This window comes from Ptychodera flava, chromosome 5, assembly GCF_041260155.1.
Source record: "Ptychodera flava strain L36383 chromosome 5, AS_Pfla_20210202, whole genome shotgun sequence".
In the NCBI taxonomy this organism is placed as follows: domain Eukaryota; kingdom Metazoa; phylum Hemichordata; class Enteropneusta; family Ptychoderidae; genus Ptychodera; species Ptychodera flava.
This window is the reverse complement of record NC_091932.1, coordinates 25433655-25461441: the sequence shown is the minus strand read 5'-3', so window position 1 is coordinate 25461441 and position 27787 is coordinate 25433655. Positions and strand designations below refer to the sequence as shown.

At 38.7% G+C, this 27787-nt stretch overlaps 1 protein-coding gene across 3 annotated transcripts; it reads right to left on the bottom strand.

The window, feature by feature from the left end:
• Nucleotides 1-4273: 4273 nt before the first annotated feature.
• LOC139133363 (calmodulin-like) lies at nt 4274-27130 on the bottom strand. 3 transcript variants are annotated; one of them, XM_070699921.1, is made up of 4 exons: nt 26929-27105; nt 26342-26397; nt 7661-7750; nt 4274-6430 (listed from the first exon to the last, which is right to left on the bottom strand). In XM_070699921.1, exons 2-4 carry the CDS (start codon nt 26358-26360, stop codon nt 6204-6206), a joined length of 336 nt encoding a protein of 111 aa, XP_070556022.1. In that variant the 5' UTR covers nt 26361-26397; nt 26929-27105; the 3' UTR covers nt 4274-6203. The 3 variants fall into 3 exon arrangements, with proteins under 3 accessions (XP_070556022.1, XP_070556020.1, XP_070556021.1); XM_070699919.1 differs by lacking the exon at nt 26342-26397 and having other exon boundaries at nt 26929-27130; XM_070699920.1 differs by lacking the exons at nt 26342-26397; nt 26929-27105 and adding an exon at nt 26033-26212.
• Nucleotides 27131-27787: the final 657 nt, after the last annotated feature.

Genomic DNA, 27787 nt, shown 5'->3' with positions numbered 1-27787 from the left:
GCTGACGTCAAACATGTTTACAAAGTATAATGGATTTACGTGTACAATATTATTACTACACCAGCTTGCCATCGTATTACTGGTGTAAGCCTGGAAGATATTTTTTGCGTAGAAATTCACACTGTTGCATTATCATGCCAGTGTATTCCAGAAAACAAACCAATATTATTTATAGATTACCATATTTCCTTTGTCGTATCATAACTGGAAGAAAAAACTGACTGCGAAAATTCCTGGCAAGCCAGCAGTTTACAAGCAATGGGACGTGAAGTTTTTTTAGGAATTTTATCGATGGTAAAAAAAATAAACATAATGATATTTACACTCCGACTACTGAATGATACGGACGTTGGCTAGTCGGTTACGCACGAGAAATAATTTGGCTATCGCGGAACAGACAGTGAACTCGTACATCTTTCATGATACTAAGTACATTACAAATTCTCGTTTCTCTTTTTCTATTCGTTTTATCTTGTCGCCTTTTATCTTGTAATATAGCTCTGGTCAGAACAGAAAACCATAAGATTTTAATAATTTTTTTAAATCAGTTGATGCAAACTTTGAAAAAATTGATACACGTACCTGACGGTTCCATGCAAACTCCAGACCATGAACAATTATTTCAACGCAAGAAAAAAATTAGCTCGATAATATTTCAAAAGATCGAAACCTTCCATATTTTCTATGAAGTGCTCCCACAGTCTGACATGAGGGTTATTGTAGTTTTTTTTATCTCGCTAGTGTAATAGCAACGTAGTAATTTAATAACCATCCATATGGAGCTCTAATTACGTTGTTTGATAATCGTTTCGTCAGTGCCCTAGAAACGTATCACGCTGTAAAGCGAAAATCACGGTTTTGAAAAGCCTCAATAGTTCACTCCACCACGCAGTTGTCGAAAGACCGGATTTCATAATGAATTTATTCACATTGGTTGTAAACTGGGAATAACTTATTCCAGGCTGTGATATGATGTTTGTGTGGATTTCACTCAGGTTTAGACTTAACTTAGGTAGTATGCGCCTCGAAAGTGAAAGACTTAAACTTTTGCACAAACTTTCGTATATGAAACTTTCAACTATTCTCTCAACAGATCAACCATAAAAATCGGGGGGGGGGGGGGTGTCACTGTGCAAAGTTTAGAAGTAGCGAAACAAATTACCCGACATTTTGCGGTATTTGAAATTCAAAATGGCCGCCATTACTGTGTTAACTCTGTGCATCAAATTTTGGATTTTCGAAAAAAACCCAAGATAATGAAAGTTTTTCTTTCTCCAAGAGCTTTAAAATGAGCCCCAACAAGTTGTAGATCAAAAACGAATTGTAGATATTTGAGAGTCCAAATATCTGTACCCGAGGCGCGTTCTACCTTCAAAATTGCATGTACGATAAACAAGAGTTTCATCGGCAACACCATCGATATGGTGATTGTCCCTCTGACTCCTCTGACGTCACTCTACTAATTTAAAGTTGTGGTCTTGGTAGTACACTTGGATAAACTTATTCCGAGGACAACAGTCTCCTCCATCAGATGCATAGATGGAAAGGACAAAGAAGACATACGGTATTCACGTAACTTTATACTTTATTGACCATGGTAGCGGCCTAACGCAGTGGAGGAAAAAAACCCGCGTATGACGCATGCAGTATAAAATAGAGTCGACCTGTCACTGAGCAAACGGCAAATGCACGAAGACTTTTCTACAAGATGACAGGTTTGTTTCAATCTCCCTGGCTATTTGATCGGTAATTCGCTAATCTAATTGCAAGGTGTGCCAAAATCCGCGATCTGATAAATCGTGACTCGACGGTAGTGTGAACTTATATACTAAAAATACTCGCTCAAGGGGACCGGAATACGTACTTTAACTGGTCATCCTTCTCCTGTACGTTAACGTTTAAGGTCTTCCGATTAATATTTGCCAAATATCGAAACAGTATTTACACGCCCAACATGTTGTTCGTTGCGTCATTGCCTACATTGTCTAGAAAATATATTCAACGTAACGGAGCTATACTCGGCTATACTCGGCTATTTTCGGGTTCGTGTTCAGATTTTCATGATGCAGATATTCAAAACTGTTGCTATACAGTGCACTCCTAGCACTTGGCTTAATTAATTAACATTCGTATCGCCAGGTTCTTAGGCCATACAAAAAGATATTTTTGTTTCCCGTAACATGCCTCCGAAAAATTAGGTTGGTAGGAGGATTTTCTCATTTTCCGTTCGGTTAGCTGAAATCCATATAATAGGTTACATTTAGAGGATTCACCAGGGTCGGTAGGTTTCCAGTAACCCTACCCTACGGTAGGTAGGGTTACTGGAAACACACATTTTTATATTTATACTTAATAGCAATGTATGTTCTTTGACTTCGTCATGTTGGTAATTGAATATTTTGTCACCCGTTTCATATTACAATACTGACAGTTTCTGGCCCGGAAATCACGACCCAGACATCGACGTATTGTATACTCTAAATTGTATGATTACGTGCATTGAAGGTGTTATTGTGTACTGTGTCACTGATATCTCAACGTGTATTTCACTTAGACTGAAATGTTCAGTCTTGTATGGGTACAATGTGACCGACAACGCCGGCCAAAACAAGGCTAGGAGCCGAGAATCCATACACGATGACGATTTTTAGTCTGTCACTTGAGTAAGCAAATCATCATTTGCGCTTTTAACGTCAAAGCAAAGTAAGTCGACCAAAGGAATGCACGTGTAGTTTCAATGGATGGCGGCCGCTCCTTAAAATACTACGTCTCTCGTGTTTTACAGCGCTGACATTGTGTTTTACAACTCGATACTTCGCGGGTTGCACTTCAAGACGTCAATGGCATTCATGCGTCACGTTTACCTAACTCCAAGAATCCCTTGCACAATCGTAAGTGTCACCCTAGAAAGTCGTTTGTCAAAACTTCAAAGTCTTTAGTAGCATACTCAGACAGAAATCTGAAGGCGTAATTCAGGGCATGACCTTGACGAACAACTGATATTCCTTATTCCATCGTATTGAAAGCAATCAAAGGGCGTAAATGTCATTAAGATTTCAGACCCTGTGTCAGGTATTTCAGTACATGAATGTACACAGCCATGCAATTTACTATGTATTGGATGTCGCGGTCGCAGCTGTACACATCTGCTGTACAGACAGTTTAATCCATTGTTAAATTTTTCTAATATCAGAAATGACAGACCTGTCATCAAATCTATTGTCAGAAATTGCCTGCAGATATTTCAGAATCCAGACTCTTTTTCACGTCTCCTGGTTTCCACAGGACTACAGGTTTGTGATTGCTGTTGTCACGTTGCGGGCCGTTATACTCTGAGTTGGGGTGTATGTTAAGGTAATGTATAGACATCACAGGAAAAAAGAATGCAGGACACTTCCTTATAATAATTGTCAGATCTGATTAAAATTAAAATACAGAACGGTTCAATTGCATCTCATCGTCTGACACACTAGCAGAGAAAATCATGTATCCGACATTTGTGGAGAGATGGAGAACACGCTAAGGGACATAGTGGAACTCCCAAAATTTTACAATATATATTTTTTTAACCTAACACATGTGGGGACCCATTTTGAAGCTCATAGAGTAAACAAAGTTTTCGAACGTCTTATTTTTGCGAGAACGGAAAAAATAATTTCTCTCCATAGGAATATCGTATAGGAATGGCGGCCATTTTGAATTTCAAGAGTCTGATAATATTGGACAAATTGTATCTCTATAGTACAGAATTTTGCAAGGTGACCCCTGTGTTTTGTTCTTGATTGTGAAAGGGAATTGTTTAAAGTTTCCTTGCGAAAAAATTGAGGGAAAGATGTAAGTCTTTTAATTTCGAGGAGTTAAGGTAGAATGCGCCTCGTGGATAGATATTCGGACTCTCAAATTTTTACGATAATTTTCTGGGATACGCCTTGTGAGGCTCATTCAAGAAAGCTCTTGAAGTGAGAAAAATACTTCAGCGTCTTAGCTTGTTTGTAATGCGAAAATTTTGCTTTCCCCCATAGAGTTATGGCACAGGGATGGCAGCCATTTTGAATTTCAAATATCAGTAAATGTAGGGTAATTTGTTTCTAAAGTTCCAAACTTTGCACGGTGACCCCAATGTTCATTCTTGATTTTGTAAGAGAATGATTGAAAATTTCATCGAGGAATATATTTTGAACAAAAGTTTAAGTCCCACAGATTTTGAAGCCTGTATTACCTTAAAGTTAAAACAAGATTTGGCTATGTGTACAAAGGGAACGCGGACAACTAGTACTTTAGAGAGCTGAAGTTTATTCATGTCTTAATACAATATTGTATTACCCGTTATGTAAAAATGACTACATTTTTTTGTCTGATACGATGCTGGCGGTAAACTCGAGGAAAATTATGTGCCAAACCACTGCATAGAATACTCAATCATCAACGAACTGGGGCATCAGTACTCAGAAGACGCCCTCATCGGCGAACTCAATGAAGACACTGAGTACACCGCAATTTGTAGCTATCGAGCTGAGTTCGTCATCGCCTGATGTATTGTGGCATCACCCTGGTTTAATTTGAACACCAAAGTGCCTGAAAAGACACTACGAATAATATTTTGGAAGTCATAAGAAGGAAACATATGAAAACGTGGTTATTTTAAGTATCACTTTCCGTGCAATTTTACAAATTTGATTAAAAAAGACACATCGTGTGACAAAGCAGCAAAAATTAGTGGACTTAGAAAAAATGAAATCATGCATGTTGTAGCTAGGGACAATAGAACGCTTTTCAACGAGAATCAATAATAACGGAAAACTAAACATAAATGACAATAAATTCGTGACGTAAAAATGCAGGATATTATGCTTATCATGTCAAAAATTAATCTACGATTGAAAAATAAATTCAAGCGTTTGGCCATGGAGGTGGAAGCGAGATCCGACATAAAGGGCCGAAGAGTGTGCGGTCATTGGAGAAAGAGGGTTAGCATTGCACTATAGTTACACCAGTCGTATACGTGTAAATGGTACTGGTGGGAAGCAAACAAGAAGACAAAAGCATATAGTGTACAGCTGTTACAAATTGCCCATAGGGGTACCTGCAAAAATAGGCTGATTACAAGTTAATGCATCGTAATTACCCGGAGTTTAAATATCATTTACAACAAATTCAGTTGAATGTTTATGTAATACCTGGAAACAATCATAACGTTGTAATGCTGGGCGACCTTTTGCTTTCACTGACAGGGCGACAGATGGCGATCTCTGTAGACGTGATAAAACAGAAATCAGACTCAATGTTGAGTTTTTAATATTTCATGTGTTTTTTTTTTAACTTCATGACGCGAACGTGAAGAATCACATTGCAATGAATTATTCACCGTGGCACAAAGAAGGTGGAGATGTTCATGTTTAGGTGGACAGCCTACCCCAAAGCGCAGGCTCATGAGCTCGACGACGAGTCACGAAAAAGCAGTGTTGTCTAAACTACGCCTCTATTCCGGATTGTGACACAGAACACCTGCATATCACTATTTACAATTGAAAAAGGCTTTCAAAGTTACGAACATATGCCGAATGTATGTCTTATTTTCGTAAGACAACTTATTGTTGCTGGAGAGTACATTTTTAGTGACTGACATAAAACTGAAAGAGCTAAATTATGTACACTGGCAAGTGGCAAAACACATAAGACTTAATATTACTGATAGACACTCGGTGTTATATCAGAGTCTAGTGGATTGTTATTGCCTCATTTACATAGATACCGTGAACGTTTGCTGGATAATACAGAATTGAAATACGAGAACGTGCATTCCGCCCTTCTTCTTGTTACTTGAAGACTTTACCGCTATAAGCATGTTGCATTCCGGACAAGCCGGTTTCATCTTTTCAATCTCCGATGTGCGCCAAACTTTGTTGCGACGTCCCACCCTGTGCACCCCGTAACGATGAATGAAGGAGACGTTGCCGTGACCAAAGATGAATATGTCGGTGCACTTTTGCCGTTATTCCGCCGTCACGCGACGTACGTTGTCATGGCACTCAGCTTCCGACGAGAGATGCAAGATTCTCGCTGGCGAAGTTCTGTGAGAGAGTTCTTCCGACCCTTTTACGATGGAATTTCGAAACAGGTGAAAAGACTGCTTCCATTGAAGATACACGCCTACTGACATGATGGACGCAAAGGAGAAGTCACGTGACCGAACTGCCATTGCGCTATGGTTTTGAATTGACGAAGTCCATAACACCAGTGAACTCCAGGTAATTTATTCGACCATCGCCGTCCCTGTCAGCTTCCGTGATCATTTTCTGAACCTGTTCTTCGTTCTCATACGCTTTGGTTTCAACCAGAGTCTGCCTAATTTCATCGGCAGTCAAGTACCCGTTGCCGTCCTTGTCCATGGCTTTGAAAATGAGTAAAATATCTTCCCTGGTGAATTTTTCTGCAACACAATACAGACAAAATGGTTACTGTACCCTGGCCCTGCAAATGTATGTATGTATGTATGTATGTATGTATGTATGTATGTATGTATGTATGTATGTATGTATGTATGTATGTATGTATGTATGTTGTATCTATGTATCTATCTGTCTATTTATCTATCTCTGCCTGTCTGTCTGTATGTCTCTCTGTCAATCAGTAGTCAGTCTGTCTGTCTATCTGTCAGTGTGTCTGTCAGTATCTGTTTGTCTGTCTGTATGTCTATATGTTTGTCTGTCTGTCTGTCTGTCTGTCTGTCTGTGTCTGTCTGTCTGTCTGTCTGTCTGTCTGTCTGTCTGTCTGTGTCTGTCTGTCTGTGTCTGTCTTTCTGTCTGTATGTATGTATGTATGTATGTATGTATGTATGTATGTATGTATGTATGTATGTATGTATGTATGTATGTATGTACTATAGTATACGTCTGTCTGTCTGTCTGTTTGTATACATGTATGTCTGTATGTATGTATACGTGTGTACATGAAATATAGATGATGAGGTTAGTAGATTAAGTGTCTATTGATCCGTTTATATTCGTATACTACGTGGTAATTCAAATATTGTTCTCTTTACTCTTATTTGGCTCTCTTAATACCTATCACGATTTAGAAATGACTTGTACGCTTGGAGAGCAGTTTATAAAAAAGCTATCATAAGTTACAAGCAACTCTATCCTCTGCGATACAGCATCGTCGTGAAGTATATTCCGATCCTGCTCCAAGACAGGAAGACAAACAGACGCCCTACATATCGCTAAAGAAAGAAATGGCGACGGAAATTTGGAGGGAAATTGAATTTATTTGACGTCGTTTTCCCCTAATGAGATCTGTCTTTTACATGGGCGCTTTGCTACAGGTGTTGGATTTTCAAAATGCTGCTGCGCGGCAATTTTGTTGCACTTATAACTTCCTACGCCTTGGGCCATTTTGTCGATTTCCAATCCAAGAATTTACCTTGATGTTAATTTGTCTAATTTGTCAGGTATTTCGCTGAAAGCTCCTCTCGAATTCCTGGAAAGAATGACTGAAAATCACAAAGTGACTACATCTTTAACGGATTCTGAGTCACGTTACTGAAACATAATTTTAAATATTCAGCCCGCCTGCAGGATATGACGCAAACAAACGAGGACGCCAGTCATACCTGGTCGGCGGGCCGGCTTACTCGTAGAAATGGGAAATTCAAACCTACCTTTACACGGTGAGCCTTGGTTTTGTGTCGTCGTCGTCAACGTCGTGGTTTCTGTAGTTTGACTCGTGTAAGGACCTGATACCCATCTCCCTGGCAACGATGAGAAACATCAAAAAGTACTGTTACTTGATGTGGAGAGTATGGATCCAAACCAAACTCAATATTTTTTCCAAAGTCACGAAACTAGCTTGACTTACAACAGCTTGTTTAATTTCTACGGTGATGACGTTCTATTCAAGTTCTTTTCATAATTCCCGCCAATTTTTAACATGCACTGTTTTCTTTGATGCTGAGAGACTTCGTTACGCCTCGCAGGATCGTTTTGTGCACGTGAAGGAACACAGACTGTAGTTTTTATGAAATATTTTATATCTACAGAGCTTATAATTACACATTGTCTTATTCTTCTATCTGAGTGTTTTTTGGAATTATGCAAATGAGATTTTCGGACAGAATGTATCGTCTGCAATGTGCGTGATGTGTGTCGTTGATGTTGACAAATAAATTCTGAACTGAACCGAATTTCAGTCGTAATCAGTAACATTGGGCATTAAAACACACGCGGGATATGTCGGCGAGTTGTACACTTGGCGTTTCGACAAGATCTGTGGAGTGGCAGTGTGATTTATCGACAATGAACTTATATTTGAGAACGTATCAAAGGTTACCGCCCAGCTATCGCTAAGTACACTGGGTATTTAATCCCCGTCACTACATATGGAACATATGTAGCACCACATATGGATTATATTATTACTTTATGTAAACAAAGGAATACCTAGTTATATTTATTATTAATATTTATTATTACTTTTATTATACTATATTACTTTATCTTTATTGGAGAAAGTTTGAACTTATTTTTGTATTACACTTTTATTGCCACAAATGTGATGTAAATCCTATATTTACAAGCAATCAACAAAATATTATTATTATTATTATTATGGAACCGCAGCAGGAAATTTGCATAGAGTGTGTGGTCATATTTCACCTACTTCAATGTGAAATACAAATTCACCAAATCACGGACAGTAATCCATCGACCACCTGTTAAGGGGCAAACGTTCTCACCGTCTCGTCAATAATGCAATAAAGCTGAGCGTGTCCCACTTTCCACTGGGTAGGACAAATGCAAATCCGCTTAGCCTTGAAAGTTCAAGATTGCACGAGTCGATGCAAACAAATAACACTTTCGTGGGAGTATTTACAGCACGAAATCTAACTTTCTCGCGAGAATTATCAGGATTTAAGATTAACGTGATCTTCAGATTGACAAGATTTGGGTTTGGCAGAACACAATGATACGAATCGGGTTTCGCTTAAATTTAAAAATTAGGCTTGCCGTGTAAAATCCTATGGTAAAAGGACTAAAATTGCCGTATTCTTACGTTTTAGAGGGTATTTGCATTTTTTCCATAACAAGAAACTTAACAATAAAGATTGTTTACCTTGGGGTAAGGAGAGAGTCAGAGAAAAACTGAGAGAGAGAGAGAGAGAGAGAGAGAGAGAGAGAGAGAGAAGAGAGAGAGAAACTGCTAAATAAAGGAGTTAAACGACGCATGCTCGCGGCTTGAAGGATTGTTTTGTATTGTAGTTTATCTTTCAGAAAACATCCTATAATTGATCAATTTCACGACCTATACCCGACCTCACGTCCTGGTACATATGTTTGGTATAACATTACCACTTTCGCTGACAGCTATTCCGATTGCAGCCGATCGTACCTACCAAATTATTCGTTGAACTTTAACCTCGACTTACATATCGTCTGTGTTATAGCAACAAATTGGAATTTTCTGAACAACACAAAAGACGCCCAGATGTAATGTCATTTAGAGCCCATAAAAATGCCTATTGCAATATCGTCAGCAAATTTGAGTTAGTAAATCGTTTGATATTTATTGCTGGTTGCCAATCATTTCCCAGCAGACGTGAGTATTCCCACCTGGCAGGTGACTGCCTGCAAGGTTACCGGCAATGCTACGTTTGTCAAACAAAAAGGTTACTTGTACTGAACTGTTTACATTTGGTGAAGGGGGTTGCCTCCGCGAGTTGACCTGCTAATGTCATACTCCTGCGTCAAAGCAAGAAAGAATTGAAAGTGTTCCCTTTAGCTTTTGAAAACGTTTTCGAGGCCCTTTTTCCTCCTCCATAAATAAATTATCTCCTAACGACGTATTGACTTATCAGCCCCACAAACTGTCAGACTGCGCATGACGAATATGTGAAATCAACAGTAGTAATGAATTATACATAAAGTCCTGCCGATTTTCCAGTTGAGAGTCAAGAGTGGTGTCGTTACTCCTTAATTGCCGAGTGATGTTCTTAAATAGAATGACACCTGCTAAAGTTACAGGCACAAAGTCCCTCTCGCCAAGCCCGTGTGAATTTTACATATATTTTGATATCGTAGGTTAATATTTGTGACCGGCTGGCTTTAGAAATGTATTGGAAAGTAAACATTTCAGCCGATGAAAGGGTTCCATTGTATCAGATAATCCAAGAGATAGAGAAAATGTCACGTGTTCAATTTAAGTGTGTTGCCATGGCGACGAAAATATCGGAAATGTATATGTTGGTTGGGCCGTTTGCCATTCGAAAGAGCATACATCAGCAAATTGCAACTAAAGTTCTATACGTGCGCAAATGTCTTATTCCCCCTTATAATGTTTTTCATCGATTTTAAAACAATCGAGATATTTTCTTTTCCATCCCATTATTATAAATGTAGTGCTTTGAATTCTTCAATTAAAATCACCTCTGTAAAGAAACATGGAGAGAGAGAGAGAGAGAGAGAGAGAGAGAGAGAGAGAGAGAGAGAGAGAGAGAGAGAGAGAGAGAGAGAGAGAGAGAGAGAGAGAGAGAGAGAAGGATCGTGTCATTGACAAGTTGCAGTGGATAAAAATGGAGAAGATGAAACAGAAGTCTGAATTACATGATTGCAGAGATCACTCGATGTTCACCTTTGCGCTTCTCCATTTCGATTGTCAGAACTTATCAACAGAGACAGTATGCACGCACAAACTTAGGGACTGGAGACACAACTGTTGAGCTGAGTTACTCTTCAAACGCGGAGACAGAAGGGCAGTGAAACGAACGACAATGACAGGTGCATCTTTGCGGGATTAAGTCGAACAGAAAGACGTTTCACCCGCTCAAATTATTGCATTCATTATTCAGTTTAATCATAAAGCTGTATGTTGTGGAAGACAAACTGACAGGCCAGGTTACTGATTAATCTTAGCCGCATAACAATAGAGACCACCCTAAGCAAAGTCACTGGAGACTATCTTCTGCGACAATAAAACTTCCAATAGTAAACCTAGTTTATTTTCAGTATATTTATGTATTTGTCTTACTCTGTAATGTATATGGACAGGTATGAAATCCTAAATAAATAACTAACTAACTAACTAAATAAATAAATAAATAAAATAATAATAATAATAATAATAATAATAATAATAATAATAATAATAATAATAATAATAATAACAAGGCAGTATTGCTGAAGGCAATGAGTACTTGGGCCGTGATAGAGTAATTTTGAGGACAATATATACTACTATTCAAATATGGTCTTGAATTTCCTCCTGTCAATGAGGCATTTGATTAACTGGTTATTAAACGAAGCAATGGCATGACAACGGCAAAATATGTCTAGCAACTTTTGTGGAGTTTGAGGCAGGGGTTCTTTATTTATAGCGGGAATTGCTTAAACTCCTTAAATATTCAAATTACAGCAAATTTCTTTTGTTCTCGATGGTAGATGTCTAATATTTAGATGGGCATATTTAGATTTCTACCCTATAGTTATCCCTATATACCAAAAATCGGACATCCAGCTCTATTGGCTTGCTCAGAATTAGATATGCGCATAATTAATGAGGTACAATATGTGGTGTCATAAGGTGTCCCATCATACCATTTATGAAGGGTGTAGCACTTGTGGTTACTGAGTTGTGGACAAATATATATATTTGAGGTCAAAGGTCATCGAGGTCACGTGACATTTTGTCAAAATAATTGTATTGCTAAGTTATTCCCATATACCAAAAATCAGACCTCTAGCTCTATTGGCGCGCTCAAATTATATATGCGCATAATCAATGAGGTACAATATGTGGTGTCATAAGGTGTCTTATCATACCAAATATGAAGGATGTAGCACTTGTGGTTACTGAGTTGTGGACAAATATATATATTTGAGGTCAAAGGTCATTGAGGTCACGTCACATTTTGTCATAATAATTGTATTGCTAAGTTATTCCTATATACCAAAAATCAGACCTCTAGCTCTATTGGCTCGCTCAAAATAAAATATGCACATAATTAATGAGGTACAATATGGTGTCATAAGGTGTCCTTTCATACCAAATATGAAGGGTGTAGCACTTGTGGTTACTGAGTTGTGGACAAATATGTATATTTGAGGTCAAAGGTCATTGAGGTCACGTGAAGTTTTGTCAAACAAATTATATTGTTAACTTATCCCTATATACAAAATCAGACCTCTTGCTCTATTGGCTCGCTCATAATTAGATATGCACATAATTAATGGAGTACAATATGTGGCGTCATAAGGTGTCCCATCATACCAAATATGAAAGGTTTAGCACTTGTGGTTACTGAGTTATGGACAATAATGTATATTTGAGGTCAAAGGTCACCAAGGTCACATGATATTTTGTCAAAATGTCTGAGATATCTGCGTGAACCGATGGACTCACTGATGGACTCACGGACGGATATGAGCCAATCTATAAGCCCCCTGGACTTTATCCGTGGGGACAAAAAAACTGTCACTGCATCCTTTAGGCAATATGAATACGATGAGAAACTAAATTTTTATTTTTCTTGGCATCATACATGCGAATCTATGGAGAACTGCCTTATACATGGGAGTCTATGGAGGTGTAAACTAAAAAGTCCTCTAACACGGCCAAATTTGAAAGCATTGTGAAACAAATCGACGTGCATCTGTTTGGGGTTGGGTACTAGGCGTGAACGGACGCACGGACATGACCAAACCTATAAGTCCCCTCGGACTTCGTCCGTGGTGATTAAAAACAATGCAACAGTTATTACAGCTACACCGGCGGTAGGTTCATATCCAGAGCCCCGTACGGTCTGCCGCCGTCGCTTGAAAACAATCTCATGCACCCGGCCATATGGGCAGCTGGCCGGATGCATGACTTCCCGGAGAAGGCGAGCTGTCACGTTCAAGCTCAGGATTATTTGTCGATCAAATTTCAGTAAATTTACCTTACCTAGATGAAATTTTGTCTATAGGCTGAAATTTCGCCGAAGTTTGACAAAATTACATCGATTTTTCAGGTTCATATGCGACATTTTTGAGTTTTGAGTGCAGACAGAAATAAGTTTTGAGGCAACATGGCTGCGACCCCATGTTGACCCCTAGCCCTGCGTACGATGCTATGTGCTACAGCTAACACACAGCATCGTACGCAGGGCCAGCGAGAGAGTTGCCGACATCGACGGTTATTTACGAGAAGTGAATAAAAGACTGTCATTTTTGGAAGCGATCGAGTAGCTGAGGTAGGCTGGGATACGACTTGGGCCCAAGAACGCTGAATTTCAGCAGTAATTTGGCTTTTTACGTCAAGTCCCAAAATGGATTTGCAGTCACCGACCCAACGTACGGTTCTTTGCAGGGCTGTGGTGAGCGGGGCGGTTAGCTGTAGCGGAACACACAGCATCGTACGCAGGCCTAGTTGACCCCCAAGTGAAAATGTGTTCGCGATCAAATCTTCCTATATTTTTTTCAGAATTTTCAACAAAATCATTGCTTCTTACATCTTTTGTAAAATATAAAATACTAAAATAAAACTGCGATGTGCCATGTCTCCAGATTTCTAAAATATCGTTCGTTGACCGTTCGACGCAAACTTGTGACGCAGTTGAAATTCAATACTGACCGCCAAATAATCTTAATGAGACGAGATCAGTCTAGACATCCTCCAAATTATCCAACCATTCGCATTGGAGTTCAGCTCGCTTAGAGTATCGTAACATTTTTCGGCCTTCTTTTAGATCGACCCTAATATCTCCCATTTAGGAAATAAATACACAAGCTACCTCGACAAAACTTCGTGCACCATCCAAGACCAAACGCACTACAAATCTGTCTTGACGTCATCATCTCCTTACATGGTAATCGGCATACCGTATTTTTTAGCAAAGGGGACACAGAATACGTCGGAGTATTCAGTTTCAAAACGTATTACATTGTGTGATGTTGTCAAAAAAAGTCATGTTACTGCAGTGGTATAAATTACAAAACACAAAAGTTCAAATCAGTTTATTTTGGACTGGCTTTACCCAACATTTCATATTGTTTCTTATGCCAGATTTGACCACGTGCTTACTGGCGACCCCTTTTCATGCAAATTTTGTGTCAAATGATGTGTTCCCCTGGAAAAACAAACGTACGATTTCTAAATGAAGGAGGCGAAATTTGCCCTCAAGACGCGAAACCACCCCTTACGGGGTGTACCTAGCTATTTTTAACGAGCTTCTCGAATCTGCAGCTCTATTTCGAAATGATGGTCTGGTTTTCTCAGCTCAAGGATAAGTGTTCTCCATCGCTGTGGGCTTACTATTCTCAACCGGGGGTACAGTTTCCAGTCGTAATGTTTTTCATTGTGTCCGGGATATAAAACCTTTCCTTTTCAAACTTTCTCTTTGATTAACACTAATCCACATCTTGTCAGTGATTAAACATGTTTCAAGTTTAAATGTTAAATTCTGGTCTCGAGCCCTCTTGTTCGACCAAAACCGAAATTACCCCTCCCACTTTGGCTCGTCCAGTGGGTGTAGCAAGGGTCGTGCCATCGCCTAGGAAACGGAGGGTGCATTAATTGTTGCATTTCGATGCACATTTTGATTATATTCAGAAGATTTTGTGGCAAAAACTCAGATAGAGAAGCATTAATATTCACATCTCACTTATTCAAGACTGGCTGAGAGCAGCACTTCCATTCAGTTAACATCATTACGCCATTAATTATGCCAAGAAAGATGAAGCCAAGACATTTGCCCTCCCTGGTCTCAGCCAGAAATGGTTATACCTTACAGAGTTTTTCCCCACGGAATGAAAACAAATGTACTTGGGCTGAGGCCCAAGTACAATAAACCGACATTCTTAATGAGTCGTTTTATTACAAATCTATGAATTTATAATGAACACCATGGAATGGTTAGCACTTAGAGGTGTAAACTTTTCAAACTATCTATGAAATTGACAACCGAACACATTATTCAAGCCTGACCATGATTGTATCTATATCTACACGCGACTATTCATTTTGATAGCTAAGTAGTTATAAATAACATGACATCAGGATTGCCAATTAATCATTTATTTTGTGCGCACGAATCAATAATTATACACGAATTTAATCATATTTTCGAAGTAGAAAGCCATTGTCGGTGCATCTTTGTTAAACCACGAGACCGTTACGAATATCGTTATCGTTTCTGACACGAGTGCGGTTTTGATGGACATTAAAATAAAGTGTGGCGATAAATCTATCTTAACTATGGTATATGTTTAATTTGCTGGGCAGCTTCTGGTGAATGTAGGGTTGAATTCCGCCTTCCATTGATTGAGCTAAAATGGTTATAGGCAAATGGTTGTCGGCAATAGTTATTGTCCTATATGTAGCAATTGATTATGAAAACTTTCTTGTCCCCTTTTTGAAAAATATGTTCGACTCGTTAATATACAGAGAAAAGCCAATGCGATCGATTGTTAACATGGTATTGTTTTATTGCTGTGAAAGCTCAAGTTACCGAGGTCGAGATCGACAAGATCATTCGAAGTGATGTGCATGTGCTACAGCACCAACTTTATCGACAAGGCCACGCAGAATGTACTTCAGTGTCCTTGTCTGGAGTTATGAGAGGTGACCGTACATGCAAGAGAGGTGAAACAGCGACGGTGCGATCGTGTACTCGTTCAACGAGTGGCGGGAGCACGATCGGTACAACGCAAACCGTTCTGTGCGGTTTTACCATACCGTGCGTCAGCATCGTTGGGAACATGCGTCACCGACCTAAAGTCGTATTCGGAACATCTGATTTATCGTAGTGCCATCCAATTTCTGCTAAGCCGTTGACGCAGATGGAATTACGCAAACATTGCGTCGTCGATAAGTCAACAACATCCAAATAAAGAACAGACGAACAATTAGTTGACTCTCCCATGGGCAATTATTAGTGAATTACTACACGGGGGCTCGACAAAAACCATATAAATATTCAATCACAACTGAGGGTTCAAAGGTCAGTCGTCGTGAATGTTGACGCTGGTGAGCTGATAACCTTGTAACAGATAACCATGGCGATACAGATTAGCCTTAAGGAACAAAAGCTTGAATATTGGTTGTTTTGTTTTTTTGAAAACTGGTATTGTCTCTTCTTCTTTTTTATCAAAAATACTAAAAAAGTATTAGCTTTTCAAACACAGGGCAGTATGAACAAATATGCAACGTAATTGCCAACTGATGAATCTAGTCCGGGATGTAGCTGCCAACGCTTCAAGTTACATTTGACGTCACAATCACGAAGGTTATATCGACAAGTTCTTTAACACCAAGCGTTTCCGCATTGGTTTTTTAAATATAACAGGATAAAAAAAACAAAACGGAAAAAAGTTTGCATCCAATATATTTGACGGAACTCTATATTGCGAATCTAACAAGTTGCTTGATACTAGACTAACGCAATATTGCGCTGATATTTTCTTAATACAATATAGATGTCAGCTGACTGCCCTAAAACCATTGCCAAAGTTCTATATTCCTATTTCAAAAATTTGATAACAGCAATCTGAGTCCTCCTGGCCGTGACGCTACATTTTCTCACGAACCCTAGTCAGAAAATGTTGCGAATTGTAAGTCTTGCTGCATGACAACTGGGCTATGACGACCGTATGGCCATTTTGCAGCGAGTTTTCTTTTGGCGCAAGATTGATCATTCTAGGAATATGACGGCTGTTGCCAGGGACATTAATGATGTAAATATTGAAATATATTGACAAAGGCTAACGATCCAAACCTTAGAGAAGCAACGACCTGTATAGTGCATAAATTTCACCCATTCTAGGAACAGGCAATGGGGTAATATACTGCCCTGAACGTTCTAGAATTATGAAACAGTATATTGTGAATAAATATTTTCACCTATCCTTTCGTGAAAAAGTCATAGCTTTAAGTAGGTGCTCAATTGGAAACATGGCATCCAAATATCACTAATTGCATGAAGATCTGATATGAATTGACTGCGAAGTACAAGATGCAATCTGTTCATGCTACTTTCTTGTTTAAGCACCAACGGGATCATCCTCCCGCAGTTAACGCACTTTTTAAAGGTCGTTAAACGCGACGGAAGCCAGTGACGCAGTCAAATCTCTGCACACGACGACTTTAGACGTGAAATGGGAGATAGGCTGCTGCGATCCCTCCAGTTGACCCATAATAAAGGTTAATAAACACATGCAGTGGACACGCCTGCGAAGCCATAAAGATATATCTCATCTATAAACGTTGTGTTAACACCGTCCGCTTTGAAACATCAGTTTTCGAGTGCTTACAACAAGACACATTTTCATCTCATCCCACTCAAGGACTTAAACGGTTATCTTGTCACCGACTAAATTGTTCTGCGTTCGCCTTTTGGTATACTTCCCCTCTTCAAGATATTTATTTTCAGTTTGGATTTATCGCATTTATTTATTTGCACTGTAGCCCAACGGCACCCTGTGACGACGACGACAACAACAACAACAACAACAACAACAACAACACTAATATTGATACATTATTTTAAGGTACAGACACAAAATGTAACAATATTCACAAGGCATTTGTGTCATTTCGAATTCCTTACAGTAAGGGATAGAAATTTACAACGGTTACGGATGGCATCTCAATGTTGACATTGCAGATATCCTGGGAATTAAGTAGGTATGAATATAAAATTAATGCTTATCGTTTGATTTGATGTGACACAATAAGAAAACCCGATGATATTATGAGCATTTTATCTTAAAATAGAAATAACTCTTGAAACATAAACTATTATAATGAAGTAAAATATGACAGAACATGACAGAACACTGCAAAGTATAGTAAATGAAACTGTTAAGATGCGAATGCTACCCCTTGCGGATAGCATTCATTCTCAGATCGAGGTTGTGTTCGGTATAAACAATCATCGAAACAAGATGAGGGTAGGTTTTCCAAGAGATCAAAATGTGTTGGCGTTCGTTTGACAGCATATAGGCATGTTGGAATCTAAAATTTACTTTAAATCCGTTTACATGATACAACCACGCATGAACTATTGATACTGATCGCGCATCGAGAGAGAGAGAGAGAGAGAGAGAGAGAGAGAGAGAGAGAGAGAGAGAGAGAGAGAGAGAGAGAGAGAGAGAGAGAGAGAGAGACAGACAGACAGACAGACAGACAGACAGACAGACAGACAGCTCAACAGGTTGAGTCACCCGCCATAGTTTCAAATCTGCAGACGACACTAAGCCTATGGCCACGTGACCGTGTACTTTTCCAATAAACATTTTCTAAGGTTAACAATCATTTGCAAAGTGCTCGGTCACATGGGCATGCGTTCAGAGTCGTCTGCAGCTTTGAAACAATGGCGGGTGGCTAGAACCTGTTGCCCAGGTTGAGCGACGAGCCTGTACAGCAATATTTTCCATTGCAACAGCATAAGAGCTTGCAGAGCCCACTGAGTACAAAGACAGATATTTTTGCCTTTTTTGGTGAAGACATTGGCACTGCTTTTATCACTGTGGCGAAATCGCCAAGTAAACTTGTCACAATTGATTGTTGCAGTACATATATACCAAAGCACATTAAAAACAATAACATGGCCAACATGAGCCTGTGGTGTGTTATACAACACCTATAATCTGGACTTTATTCGGGCTATTGCACCCGTTCGAATTCGTTGCCCTTCATGACCTTGTGTTACCAGAAACACATCGCTATCATATCCCTCGGCCTATGGCCTCCGGGATTAGCGATGTATTTCTGGCAACGTATGTCCCATCGGGGTAATAACCGAGAGCTGTAACCGTAATGACTAGGTAGTAGGTGTTCAGTAATGTTTAGTGAATAAATATGTCAAACATTTTACACAACTGTGACTGAATTACTGACATAGTCGTTGACAAGGAAACCAGGTAATGCTGGCCTCATCTTGTGCCTCTTTATACGAGAAATTTCCTAAAGCACTTTTTTTCTTTGACGCGCGTGTGCTTGAGTGTTGGTGCATTGTTGTGTGTTGTTTGGGGCAATTGTATATACCCGATCGTGACATTTGAATATTCAAGACTAATTATACAGCCATATAAAATTTTTTTAATATCAGTTTGTTCTTTACTTTTTACAATCTCAAGCAAGTGTATCCTGTTTAGCTCTTTATGTCGACTGTAGATCAAATTCTCAGTGCAAGACTTTCAGCTTGTGATTCAGATAATTAAGGTGAGGCACAGCCGTCGTACCTCATATGGCTTCCGGTTAAAACTCGGCACAGTTTTTCACGGAGAAGGGCAAAGGCTGTTGCTGACTTTGCGCCTGTCCTTTTAGAAACGCGTCTATTTCGGTAGCAGCTTTGATGAGCAGAAATTTTAATTGACTTCACATATTTATTATGTTGTGTTGAATCACTAGGCAACGGTAACAGTACAACTGCAATAAAATTATAACGGTCGCTATTTCTTTTATCCTCTGCAACTTATATTATACTCTACTGCTAAGCGTGACCGGTAGAGTTTGTCCGGTCTGGTACAAAAACGATGTAGAGGAAGAACCATTAGTATGCCATTATGCAAATATTTCAAATCTGTTAACACCTTGGTAACGGTCACCTAAAACCAGCTGCCTTGCTGCAATTGATAATCTCCACACAACAAATGCCTGGCATTGTCATGATATGTATTTCTATCCCCATCATTGGAGCTAATGTGCAGCATCTCGGAAGCTGTTATCCAATTGGATGGCTGAATCTTACCTTTATAATTGAATAATATAGATAGCCTCCCTAAGTTGCTGTGAACAGTGACAATCGACCAATCAGATATAAGGACATCAGCAGTCCTCGGAAGGTTATATCTCACTGGTCGATTGTCACTATTAACAGCAACTTAGGGAGACTATTTGTATTATTCAATTATAATGGTAAGATTCAACCAACCAATTGGATAACAGCTTCCGAGATGCTGCATATTAGCCCAATTGTTTGCATATTGTTTCGCTAAAGTATCCGGAAGAAAGGATGAATATGAATATGCCCATCTGTGCATGAGTTAATAATGTATAATTTTCCTCGATTTAAATTATTTTATGACGTGAAAGGATACTATCTCTCTATATTGCAGTATGATAAAAACACTGAATTTATTTGCATTTTTGCAGCTTAAGCAAGACTTTTTTCATAAACATTTTCATCTGAAAACATTTTTGGCGAAAAATTACACAACAAGGGAAAAGGACAGACATGTACAAAACCAAGAAGAAAAGCTTAGCAAGACTTACATTCTTCGTTGAAGTAATCGTTCAGACAAGCTCTAATCGTGCACGTCATACTTATTGAGCTCGAGCGATGCAAACCGACCGTGCTGTGATATTTAACATTTCTTGTGTAACCAGCATTATAAAATATAAGCCTGTGTCTGATCTTTCAAGCGACATCCCGTGTAACAACCTACATGAACACTGGTGAAAACTGATACACGGACACATGAAAATGCCGGGAAAAGACTTGCTTGCTGGCTGCCTCATCGAGGACCGAAAAAATCAATGTAATATACACATCTGTGCCTCGTAAACACGCATAATCCATGTAGTCAAACCAGGCAACTTGAAAAAATTGTATATTTACAATACGTTTGAAGGGGATAAATTATTCATAAATGAGTCAGTTTATCAAATATTTACAGTGTTGTCCTTCCCGTAGGGAATACCGGACGGCAGTGTGCGAAAATGATCGGCCTTCGCAATTATAAACTGTCTATTGACGATATTGCCTCTAACAACGTCCTCTTTGTCGAGCACGATGAATGGTTCGCCCTACATCATCTGCGGCACATTAATTCGCAACGAACATTTCGTTACGCCTCAGATCCGAGCAATCATAAGGCAATTGAAACCTTACCACGTCCAACCCCACAACTTTCGCATCTTCTCTCAACATCAAGCTGTTAAAAGACGCACATATTAAAAGCAATATTTGGATCTGCCATGTATGTATGTATGTATGTATGTATGTATGTATGTATGTATGTATGTATGTATGTATGTATGTATGTATGTATGTATGTATGTATGTATGTATGTATGTATGTATGTATGTATGTATGTATGTATGTATGTATTTATCTATGTATCTATTTATATGATTGATTTACTTGACTGTGTTTTATTTCTCTCCTTATCAAGTTCTTGCCATATTTAAGTGCAAGTGCAGTGCCCTTATGGCAATTTTCAACTCATTTACAGATTGCATACAAATTTAAATCCTTGAGGCCAACAAGTTTAGACCATCCATGACTTGAATGTTTATCTAATACTACATCTTTACCATGGTTTCATGTTTCTTCTGTTCTGTGGAATAACAAATCAATCCTTCAAAATTGACACATGTCGTAGCCTCACGAACATTGAACTGTTCTTTTTTTCCTTCTTTTAAAGGTAGGGGAGTCGATCCCAAGGATCGAGTTTGTTCTAGTCTATAAGAGGATCATGAAGGTGTCATAGCCTTTTGTTTTCCATTGAAATTGTAATCTAGTAAGTAAATTTCCTGGCAAGACAATCTGACGCCTAAACCATGCCTTTAAGAAGTGTAGGATTGTCGTTAATATGTAAACAAAGAACCGACCCCTATACCTTGAAGGTACCCTGCAATATAGATGGCACATAACAAAACAGAGGGTTGACTTAATTTTTGTTTTCGGACCGCTAAGCTTTTCTATTACGAATTCAAAATTAATACGTTTGAGAGCGACCGATGCTTTCGAAAAATCAGGTATCATTTCTTGGCCCAACGATTAAAAATTCCACTTCTTGTCCTTTAAAAGACTCCACTAGTTTTTTATGCATCGCAGTTTGTACATCGTGGATCGATAATATGTAAAGAATACTTGACCATGAAAAGATACGTGTCCATCGTTTCGAGACCTTCATTAGATGTATTAATCGACCTTAATTCGAAAGTGCTTATAAGGAAAGGAAGCTGTAAACAAGGTGTTTTATAATGCCTGTGACAAGTCTTTAATGAGAGCTCAAAACACCTTGACAGGAAAATGTATTTTACCATACAAGGTCAGGTACAGGCCTCTCAACGATAGACAGCATGCTTTAGCCGTGTTTCTAAATCATTGAAACATAGGAATGGTCTCTAAAAGTATTGACACCATAGTGTGAAAACAGGTTCAATGAATCGATTAAAAGACGGAGATGTCACGTGACAACTGTCGGTTCCTGTTCCCTCCGTTTAAGGCCTAACAAAGGCAAGATAACCCTTTTATGATAAGAGTCGTTTTGATGTTTGCCTATATACTCTCCAATGTAGTAAATACGTGAACAAGCCAATGCAGAATAAGTGAGGTCGTTAATGAAGTTCCGATCCTTCTTCGTACGAATACTGATTATTTTCGACCGAAATATTCTGGCACGCATGCACGTGTGCTTCGCCATCTCCGACCCGGGAATTGGATATGGCCGTGTACCTACACGACTGAATTTCTTCAACGTCACTATGGTGATGTATTAACTCATTTTAGACACTAAAATATATATACGCACCAGCGATGAAATAATGCGCAGATTTTCCCGATAATTTAGGTTTTTTGAGTATGTGAGTCTTTTTTCGAAAATGAAATAATTATTGCCAAACGATAATTCCTCTGAAAAGGCATGAATTTAATGCGGTCGCTCTTACGACTTAACAGTGCATGGAATAGTGAATCAATACGCCATGAAGAAAACGTCACCTAGTAGGAACCGAGTATTTCTTAGCAAATTCTTATTATGTATGCTATCTTAAAGGCAAGGTTGTTGATGATTTATGTATTATCAAAGTACTTGTGCTGTTATCCTAGGTCGATACATTTGTGACGTTGCTCAAGTTGAGACTCACCATAATTATATGTACAGATATTCCTTGGTATCGCCCCTGTCCTCAGAGCCATGGGATTTAGTGGGCTAAGAAAGTTAGAAAGCATCAGCGAAACGGTTTGCCTGTCAATTCCGATGACATGCTATCGCCCACACCAAGAGGTTGTACCCTTATGTATATTTTACTATGCATATACGTGAAGCAAATGTGCCACAAAGTAACGTTCTAGAAATGTTTTATTCGCTCTATCACCCGATGGGCAGAAGTCTAATTACTAGGACGATCTACATATCGCTCCTTGGTAAGAGAGAAGCTATGCGAAGTGCCTTACTCTAAGGCAAAACACTACTGGAAAGCATTACAAGGTCGACTATCCGGCAATGTCAGAATCGTTGTGATATTGCCAAAAAGATGTGACCTGCACGTTAGCTGAGGGCTACTTCGCTGTGTGGCTTCTCCCGTATCATCCATTACTTTGCGCACAGATGGGAAACACTTTCCTTGAAGCTGGAATTCAATCCTTTATGCAAACATTGTATTGCTCACATATGACCTTGATATTTATTGAACAGAATGGGCAAATTGTTTACTCGGCTAATTGTATGTATGTATGTATGTATGTATGTATGTATGTATGTATGTATGTATGTATGTATGTATGTATGTATGTATGTATGTATGTATGTATGTATGTATGTATGTATGTATGTATGTATGTATGTATGTATGTATCTATGTATGTATGTATGTATGTATCTATGTATGTATGTATGCATGTATGCATGTGTGTATGTATCTATGTATGTGTGTGTATGTATGTAGGTTATGCAATGCGTATCCAACGATGTCTAGGTTGATAGAGGTCTGAGCAGTTGCTTTAATCAACTTTGGAAGAAGACTGAAACAACGATCACTATTACGCAGAAGGTGATTTCGTCACGAGTCTAGAGGACGATTATATGTATTATTCAGGCTATCTGACATTTTGAATTGCATGGCCGTGGATTTAATTCGCTCGATAAATCAGCCTCATTAGTCATCGAATAAGGCTTGACCTGCATCTGTAGATCCAGACAATCAATATCTGACATGTAACTCAAACACATGTATGCTGTATTTTGTCTGTGTACAATTCTGCTAAATAGCTGTAATACAGTCACACATAAAATCGAACCAGTCCTCAAGCATGTGCGCATACAGTTGCATAAATATAGCGTCATCGTTATTTCATGAAACTGTCTCATTCCCCCAATGCCATACATTAGAAAGACAATTAAAGAACAATGTTTACGGAGAAAGCTCTCATGGAGCGTATATGCTTGACTGTAATCCGACGAGACAGTCTAACTCTGCAGGTTTCGAATTCAAAAAATGCATGGGAAACGGTTTGTCACGCATTAATATCTAAGACAAATACAACTAATTAAGTGGGTTATGTAAGTTCCCGTATCCAATTGCCATTACCTAGTATCTAATAAGTAGACAAGTTAATTACATTAATTGCCGGGAGTGATAAGGCAACAGGGTTCCGGAGGTATTTTTCAAGATTCGCGTCATCGTTTCATTCTCTTGTGTAATTTAAGTTAGTCAATCACAAAAACTTTTTAGATTTTTAGATTTTAGAAAATCATTCAATTGTTGGACTTAAAGTTTCTGTTTAAATTTGGCATATCCGGGCATGTTCAGGAAGAATTGTTCATTTTTAGTTGCTTGCAGTGGCGATTTACACCTCAAGTCGTCTTTGTCAAAGACTCGATGGAAAATAAACGCCATTAATTTTATATTCATTATTTAGGTGGTAACTCGTCCCTGCTGTAAGTATATCACACTGGCGCGTCCTCAGGAAGGTCGTCGACTTCAAGAAAGGTCACCAACAGACGTTTCGGTAATTTTTGACCTCACCGCATATAATTTGCGACGCTTGGTTGAAAAACAAGCGACTGCACTAGGGGAACCCCTGGCCTGTCCATTTGAAACACAAGAACTTGAATACAAATGTACATCCAAATAGGGCGTGAAAAATAAAACTCGCTCATGTAGAGGTAATTCACGGAAACCCTGACTCATGGTAACGACCTCAAATCCTAGTTAAATTTGATCATGTGACCCGCATCGTGCCGGCAAAACCTAAATAGCGTCATCTATATGACAAATGTATTTGTCTAGCATACTCTGCGACCAAGCTGCCTATCCGTTGAGTGGTAACCATGCGAGATCGCGCATTTAACTAAACAACGCCTCGATTCACGACGAAATTAAGTTTCAGTTCTTCAAATAAGCGACGAGGGTGTCGTTAATTGGATTTGGTGTCACCGTCTATGAGAGCCGCCTTTTCTGATTAATTGCTCAAGTATAGTAGCGGTAGCAATGAGCTCAACACGCGAGGCAATAACGTACACGTCTTTTGCTATTACCTTGTGTAAACCCGTCGGGTGGGAGGAAACAGAGGATTATTATACCATAGGTCAACTGGAATATCTTGCCAACCACGGGACACTCTGTCTGAAAAGTGTTTTAAGCAGTGCCGTGCAGCGCCATGGCAACATGAACATGATTGACCCGGGACAGAAAGTACACATTAAGCTAGGCTTAGACCCTCGAGCTTCTATACACTGAGACACTTTGTTACAGATCCGACGAATAAAACGTACAAAAACAGAAAACTTACAATCAATGATTAATAGCAAATAAAAGGAGAAGAAAAATCAATTTAGAAATATAGCAGCTACAGTTAATTTGATAACTGCAACAAAATATATATATATATATATATATATATATATATATATATATATATATATATATATATATATATATGAACTAATTTGGGATAATTACATCATCAAGTAATATCTGTTTAATACTGCAAAGCACACACACATATATATGTATATATATATATATATATATATATATATATATATATATATATATATATATTGTTGTGTTGGGATAATTGGATGGTGAAATAATGTCTGTTTAATACTGCAAAAGTACACACACACAATATATATATATATATATATATATATATATATATATATATATATATATATACATATATATATATATATTGCGTGTGTATGTGTGTATCCGACCCCGTAAATATGTCTGATCTCCTTCTCAACCTCCTTTTCTCTATTTGACAGTCTAACTGTATCCTCACTCATATTTCCTTATTTACAATTTCGATTGTAAACATATTACCCCTTGTGCTGACTAACAGTTGCCCCGCGTCCTCCATATGGCTATATCATAATATCAATCATGCCCACTCTCCACTGTCGACATCAGAGTCTGGATAATATCAAATTGTGTGTACATCCTGCCCCTGCTGTTAAACCAGGCGGGCGCTCAACATGGTTCCAGAATGTCGTTCTGTTTTGTGTAAATGTTCATCGAGTACATAGAATATTTTCGGACCCAATGTAGAAAGAAATGTATATCATATTAGCACAAGAGTAAATAAAAATAAAAATGAAAACATAACTCATCGCGCTTTGCTTCGCTACTCACATACGGACAGCCAGTCCATTATTTTCAGTGCCGTCCATCCTTGATCCGATAAGACCCTAAACCGATTAAGGCACAGTCACAAAAATGAGAATCACCGAGGTAAATGATCCGGTTCATGCTGATGGCGTTTTTCGCCTCCTCAATATTCTGGATGCACATATTCAGAGTTTTAGGTAATGGGCTGACCTTGACTAGTGCATTTCAGAAAAGCCACACTCCAGCAGTGGATCGAAGTCAATTCCGGCTCGCAAATTCGAGGTCAGTTCTACAACGCTGTAACCCGCATAACAAACGAACAAAAACCGCCGTGCATTCTGAGGGTATATGCACGGTGAGCTACTGTTATATGTGGGTCGATAAGTGAACGGCAGATTTTGAAAAACGCAGAATGTAGCTAAAGTGAGCACTCGATTGATTTACGGAACGATCGTCTTTGTCGGTAATTATCAAAACAAATGGATGTATTTCACGCAATTATGTCTTTTCCTTACTAAGCACATATCCTCCCTCTCTCGTATTGCCAAGATAAATTACAAAGTGTACTCATTTAGTCAGGAAACTAAATAGTTACACAAATATCTACTTACTGTTTTTCATCTTATTTGAACTCGATGTGCATCCCATACCGGGAGGAGCAGCGGCTACGGTAATCCACGCTGACGGACAGGCAAGAATGGGCGCCGATTTCCAAAGGTTCGCGTTGTCGATGGCGAGACGCTCCCGTGCCAAACTGATGCGACGTGGGATACGACCGGCGCTGTTATTCGGCTGACGCTAACGCCACCACGTGGTAGAAGTCAACAACCCACACGACGTCATGCTGCTGACGTCAGAATATCCCTATTCAAGGCAGCTCGGCTCGATTTGCTTTCCGTTAATTGACATAAATGTTTGTACCTAAAAGAAGATAACTACACAGGTGCGGCTCACTGTTTCATTGTATCATGTTTGTCACTTGGCCTTTAATTATTTATAGATTATCATATGTGTATGTATGTATGTATGTATGTATGTATGTATGTATGTATGTATGTATGTATGTATGTATGTATGTATGTATGTATGTATGTATGTATGTATGTATGTATGTATGTATGTATGTATGTATGTATGTATGTATGTATGTATGTATGTATGTATGTATGTATGTATGTATGTATAAAGAGACAAAGAGATTGTGATTTGAACGGCATTCATAATCCAATGGGTCTGTTGCCCGCATAGAAGTTCGGAGCTAAGAAAATGTGAGTTACAATAAATTTTCACACTGAGCAAATCCAAAAGTGTCAGTATTTGTAACTCAAGTTTAAGACTGAAAGAACGGCTATGGCTTTTCAAAATTTTGAATATTGCCATAGTAACAATACACGATCATAACAAAGCAAACGCCCGTAAATATTCCCATCAGAAAATACCCTTTTTAATTCATTTCTGTTATTTATTTGC

Excerpts from the sequence above, each read along its gene's own strand:
- LOC139133363 (XM_070699919.1), bottom strand. The coding sequence starts at position 26,965 with ATGGGATGCACATCGAGTTCAAATAAGATGAAAAACA. Across the intron at positions 7,751-26,928 it reads TTCAAATAAGATGAAAAACA|GGAGATGGGTATCAGGTCCT; the intron begins GTAAGTAGATAT and ends CATCGTTGCCAG. Across the intron at positions 6,431-7,660 it reads CCAAGGCTCACCGTGTAAAG|AAAAATTCACCAGGGAAGAT; the intron begins GTAGGTTTGAAT and ends ATTGTGTTGCAG.